The sequence below is a fragment of the Hippocampus comes genome, unplaced genomic scaffold (genome assembly GCF_001891065.2).
Source record: "Hippocampus comes isolate QL1 unplaced genomic scaffold, H_comes_QL1_v1.1 scaffold92, whole genome shotgun sequence".
Classification (NCBI taxonomy): domain Eukaryota; kingdom Metazoa; phylum Chordata; class Actinopteri; order Syngnathiformes; family Syngnathidae; genus Hippocampus; species Hippocampus comes.
In genome coordinates this window covers 3,621,377-3,627,023 of record NW_017805379.1, presented here as the reverse complement: position 1 = coordinate 3,627,023, position 5,647 = coordinate 3,621,377, and the positions used below count along the sequence as shown (strand labels likewise).

Here is a 5,647-nt window from a genome sequence, read left to right as displayed (position 1 = left end):
GTCGCGTCTGCACTTAGAACACAAAAGTGATGAGGCACGAGTCTAAATTCCCAGCACATCCCGCCCACACCTCGCCGCTGCATTATTCATCACGCGGGAGTCAAGTCTTAATCACACATTTACAAGAAAACGGGGCATGACAGAAGAGTTTGCCTGCCGAGTCGGGCCTGATTCGCAGATTTTCCTTCCAGGCTGTCCATCCGTGCGGGCTGATTTGGATTTTGGAAACATGATATGATTACAATGACTGGAAATAATTCAGAGTCAAGAAAAAAAAAAATTGTCGACGCGTGGATACGTCTGGCACATTGTGAAAAGGGGGGGTGCGTATAATGACTCCGATGCAACGGCACCTCGCCCAATACTCTTGATAACTGCCACGGTTCGCAATATAAATACCGTATTTTCCGCACTAAAAGGCGCACCAAAAAGCCTTTCATTTTCTTAAAAGCTCACAGCGCGCCTTAAAATCCGATGCGCCTTGTGTACGGTCATGACGGTAATATTTTGACCCCCAAAATGGCTCCTTGCTCGAGACATGCTGACAACGCAGAGTTCAAACTGAAGGCGATCGGTGAGGCAGTTGAACACGGAAATAGAGCAGAGGCAAGAGAGTTCAACATTAACGAGTCAATGTTATAACTTGCTGTTGCTTAAGTGAACTGTGTCTTTATTAAATACGTTTTACTGACATCTGATCGTTCTGTTGGCTCTTCCTTGAGCGTAGCTCCATCTAGTGGATGCATTGTAGATTGCGTCTTATAACGCGGTGCGCCCAATGTATGAAAAATAATTTCAAAATAGGCCATTTATTGAAGGTGCGCCTCATAATCCAGCGCACCTTTTAGTATGGAAAATACGGTAAACAGACTACGAGAAATATTCAACCACGGTGAAACTTTACATCCTGGTCGGCGAGAAAAAGCCGGCTTTGAAGGCCAGCGCGGAGGGGGGCTTATCTGTGCCCTTGTGATTGACGCCAGCTCACCCCTGACCCTGAACGGAATCAGCGCTAGGAAATGGATCAATGCAAATTAGGGGAAATTAGCGCAAGCATTGTCCCCACTGGCGATTTAGGCTTCTCGTTTCAACTTGTAGGCCACGTAACTGATCCCGAATCCGGTGGTTCGTCACCGAGCGGCGGGAGGCGGGGTTCGAAATGGGTCAAGTGGAGAAGGGACAGCTGAGTGAAGAGGAGGGAGGACGAGGGGACAGACTTCCATACAGTATATCGACTATTCATGAATAAGCCTTGTGTAAGCCCCCCGGGCACTGCCGTGGCCCCGTTACCATGGCGTCTGCGGCGCGAGGGGCCGAGGAATGCGGCCTCGCTGGGCAGCAGGCATTGAGATGGGGGCGGGGGGCTTGGGGGTCTTGACGAGTGTTTGTCTTGGACTACTTTAGTCTCTGGTCACATTGTCAACCTTTACGTGTGAGCGATGCACTCGCACCGGTTTGTCATGATCACCGCCAACCTGCGCATTAGGAACGACTGGAAGTAATCCACAGTTAAAAAAAGTACACAGACAAATAAAATAAAATCGGTTTTCACAAAAACAGTTTCGACACAAAATACATTTGGTCTTGAAGCTTTACCGGCGCTGCGTTTCGGCTTTCTGGTCTACATACACCGAGCGGCATTGTACTGTATCCATTTACTCATGACCATTTCGCTCACCCTCTACTGGCGGAAAGTGGATACTGCAGTCAAGCAACGAATTAAATCAGTCAGCTTTAGTGGGTGGGAAATCCACTTGGATTTTTACCGTTTGTGAAAAATCCAGCCGATTATTCTATTAATCAATGGAATATTCAATTTTTTTTAAAGATTCAATTGTGACAGCCCTTGCATCATTTCATCGCAATAGTTGAGGGTTTGGGGGTGGCAGATTAGATTATCTGTCAAAGTTTTTCAGCCCTAAAGGTAATCCCCAAAAGTATTCTTTACTGTGGATCGTTTTGCCTTGGACTACTTGAGTTGCCGGTCACATCTCATCACCTCTCGGGAGCGTGTGAAGTGTGCCGGGCACGCAGACGCCGCCCACTGCTGGGCCATCTGTTGCAGCGAGACGCGCTTCTATTAAACGCCTGGAACGCATGAGGAGAGAAAAAAAAAAAGAAAAATGACCGAGACTCGCTGTGAGCCTCACGAAATGGGTGGAGCCCGAGGTCGATGATAGACATCCACAAGTTGGACTTCTAATTAATTGGCACTTGTGGAAGGAGCGGTTAAAAGCCTAAACTGTGTGTATGTGGCGCCTGGGCATATCACCAAACAAAAACCTTGGACTGGTTACCGGTCAATCGCAAGGCATATCATTTGAATTTTTTTTTTTTTGTCTTGCCAACTTTTGCTGATTGTGTTTAAAAGTTCTGCGCCTCCCTGCCAAGATACACGCAAAAGAAATTTACCAAATTTGGGCCGAATTTTGTCATTGTTGTCAAGTTAAGTAAATACTTCAGAACAAAGTATTGTAAAACATTTAAATGCTGTGCCTATATCTTCACTATTGTAAAGCATTAAGTGACCCAAAAAAAATAAGTATTTCAGTCATTATTCATTTTTTTTAATTAATCGGACAAGTAACCGATAAGGTCAATTTTATTCTGCCAAATATCAGAATCAGCCTGAAAATAATCCATATCATTCTGCCCTTTGATAATCCATATCATTCTGCAAACACACACACAGGAAAGCCAGGACTGAGATTCAAACCCAGAACCTTACAATTGTGAGGCAAGTGTGCAAACCACTAACATTGCGTGCTGCCTGAAAATGTTCAACTATCAAAACATCAAGTGAAAATGAAAAAAAAAAAAACTGTGGCAGCAAACACCAAAATACACGTGTTCCTCCCACTCGGTTTCTTTGCATCTTTGAGCGCAGACAGAAACAAAAACCACACAGCCCCCTCCCATAACAACCAACCCCCCCCCCCACCGCCCCCTCGTCAGACCCAGCTGACCTACTTCCTGTCTAGTCAGTGGATGACTGTACACTCATCTGACAGTGTGTGGATGAGTGGAGGGGGGGGGGGGTTGTTGTTGTTGTTAGTTGGGTTTAAAAAGCGAGCATATGTGTCTGAGCCAAACGTCCGAGCTTCTGTCCTTAGCTCGGGTGGCTTATTTATGTACAGCTGCTTGTCAGCGCATTTGCATTTTTACTCTAAGCGTTCCACTCAACCCCCACCGATTCACCGACTCGAGTATTTTTCAGTACAAAATACACTAACACCTCAAATAAAAGTCACCGTAGCATCCTAAGGAGCCACGCGATAGTCCGACCAACTTCAGTAGCACGATATGCTAACGCTAAGCTTACACACCCAACATTACAGCCAACGGCAAATTAACCGTGGAAGCTACCATGAGAGCTAATGTTGAACTTTAATATCAGTCTTGTATCAGTGAACCCCCACTGATTCACCTACTTGTGATGTTTTCCATACAACTATGTTAACAACAAAAAATCTGTAACGTCCTTTGATTCCAGGCAAAAGCCACAAGCTGATGTCATGTTTCATATCATTAATCTGATGGCTGATGCAACTACCACAACGATGATAAAAAAATAATAATACAGCAAGTAAAAAAATATATATATATCCTGGACACTTGGTCACACATTTGTGCATAAGTTAGGTGCCATATGATTAATGCAATCGCTCCTCTTGCTAGTTAGTAATGCTAACCACCAGCTTGCACAACAGAAATAAAGAGAATTGAAATCATTCACAGTTTAAAAAGTCTACAGCATGCTCGCTCATATGTACCAACATGTATGTAACGTGACGGCTCCTCTCGCCAGTTATTCCACTACATTTTAAAACAAAGAGAAGTAGACATTGTGTTTTAAATAACCTTCCATGCAAGGAATATCTGAACCCAACCAAACGATGGCGCAAGAAATGAAGACAAAAAAAAAAAAAAAAAATCACAGAGGCATGTATTCTTTATCCTCTGCGAAACACAACTAATTTTATCGCAGCCTACTGAGTCACACGAGTTATGAAACCATTCTTCGCTTGTGTCTGCGTTGCTTTGTTTTACCGCCCTCCGGTGGCCAAGGCGTGTTCACCGGGACGGCCAGCGCAATGCATCGAAGTGAAGCATGAAATGAGATATACACAGTGTTTGAGTCGACGCTTTGTGATACCACACAGTACTACTTCCCTAAATTGCAGTGTGGGTCGTTTATTATTTTGTGTGTGAGCTCGCATGTGTGTGTGTGTGTGTGGGGGGGGTACCAAAGATCCAAGTCAGCAGAAACACACACACATACACTTGTATGGCTTATTGCACTTGCTTGTTCCAGTGTCAGGTGCACACAAGTAGTAAGCAGAATGTAGGTTGGCTCACCCTCAAAGCAGACAGGTCGATTTCATCCAGACTGCGAGCGGGGGAGTCGCTCGCCATGACGGGGGGACTGAACTCACACTAACAAAAACAATAAATGAAATCCTCCCCCCCAGCCCCCCGAAAAAAAAAGATCAAAAAAAGGTCTTAACGTCCAAGGTAATGCTGTTTGGTGGTCCTGGCGTTGAATGTCTCTGCTCCCGGCGCGTGTGAGTCACCTCCGGCTAAAGCGAGGGCAGGTCGTCGGCGACCGCTTCCCGGTCCATGTCGGCGTGGTGGAGGCGAAAGCGTAGCGGGCTGTACTGCCTCGCGGGTAGGCGTGAGCGTCGGACTGGGAGCCGCCGCCGCCGCTCCGTGTGAAGTGACAGACAGCCAGCGGACTTAGGGCGGAAAGGGTGGGGCTAGTAGGGGGAGGTGGGGAAGGGGGTGGAGCCAGGCAGACCTGCGCGGCAGGGAGTCCCGCACTTTGAACATGTCATGTGACTTGCCCAAGTCATAAAAACAATCATGGCGTCGTCGTAATAATAATAATAAAAATTAATCATCATCATCATAACGGCAAGTGTGAAGAACAGTTGTAGGTCAAAACACTGTGGTATGAATGTTCTATTAGTTTTAGGAATCATAAAAAATAGTTTAAAAATTAAAAATATTTTCTTTTATGTGTTAAATTATTTTAAATTACTGTTTTGTATTTTTTTAAATGGTTACATTTTACTAATGGCCTCTTTAGAGTTTTTGGGGATTTGTTTAGAAGTATTTATTTCATTATTGTACATTTCAATATTTCCAATTGAAATATTAAAATTACATTTTAATTGTATAATTTTTTTTCTTTGTTAAGTCAAGTCAAGTGCAATTTTATTGTGAAATGCGCAGTATGTGCAACATACAGCACAGATGAAATTTCTTTCCTCTCAACCAGACAAGAGGAGGCGCTGCGGGTGCCCGCACCGCCATCAAAAGAACAGTTTACATAAAATGACAAAATAATACAACACATAAGTTGAATTTCAGTTATAGGCATAGTAAACATATTTACAATATTGTACCATTTTTATGACAATATTTATGTTGTATTTACAATGTTCCTTTTTAAAATTATGTATGTAATCAGCTTATGTAATTATCTTCTTCCAAGTGTGTGTTTTTCTTGTATTTTTTGGGGGGGGTACATTTCTGCAACTGTGAATTTCAAATTGTCTTCACGTTTAAAAATGACTATTTTTAATACATTTGAATTATAAATCATTATTTCTGGGACAATCTCCAATGACACACACACAAAGGA

At 43.7% G+C, this 5,647-nt stretch overlaps 1 protein-coding gene across 12 annotated transcripts in view; it reads right to left on the bottom strand.

Annotated features, from left to right (window-relative positions):
• Positions 1–4,748, bottom strand: part of tnika (TRAF2 and NCK interacting kinase a) — a 54,381-nt gene extending 49,633 nt beyond the window's left edge. For 7 of the 12 annotated variants that reach the window (XM_019872331.1, XM_019872333.1, XM_019872334.1 and 4 more), the window contains exon 1: positions 4,360–4,748. In XM_019872331.1, the coding sequence (XP_019727890.1) occupies positions 4,360–4,416 (57 nt within the window). In that variant the 5' untranslated portion in view covers positions 4,417–4,748. The remainder of the gene's footprint in view (positions 1–4,359) is intronic. The other 5 variants (XM_019872341.1, XM_019872340.1, XM_019872339.1 and 2 more) reach the window with 1 other exon arrangement.
• Positions 4,749–5,647: the final 899 nt, after the last annotated feature.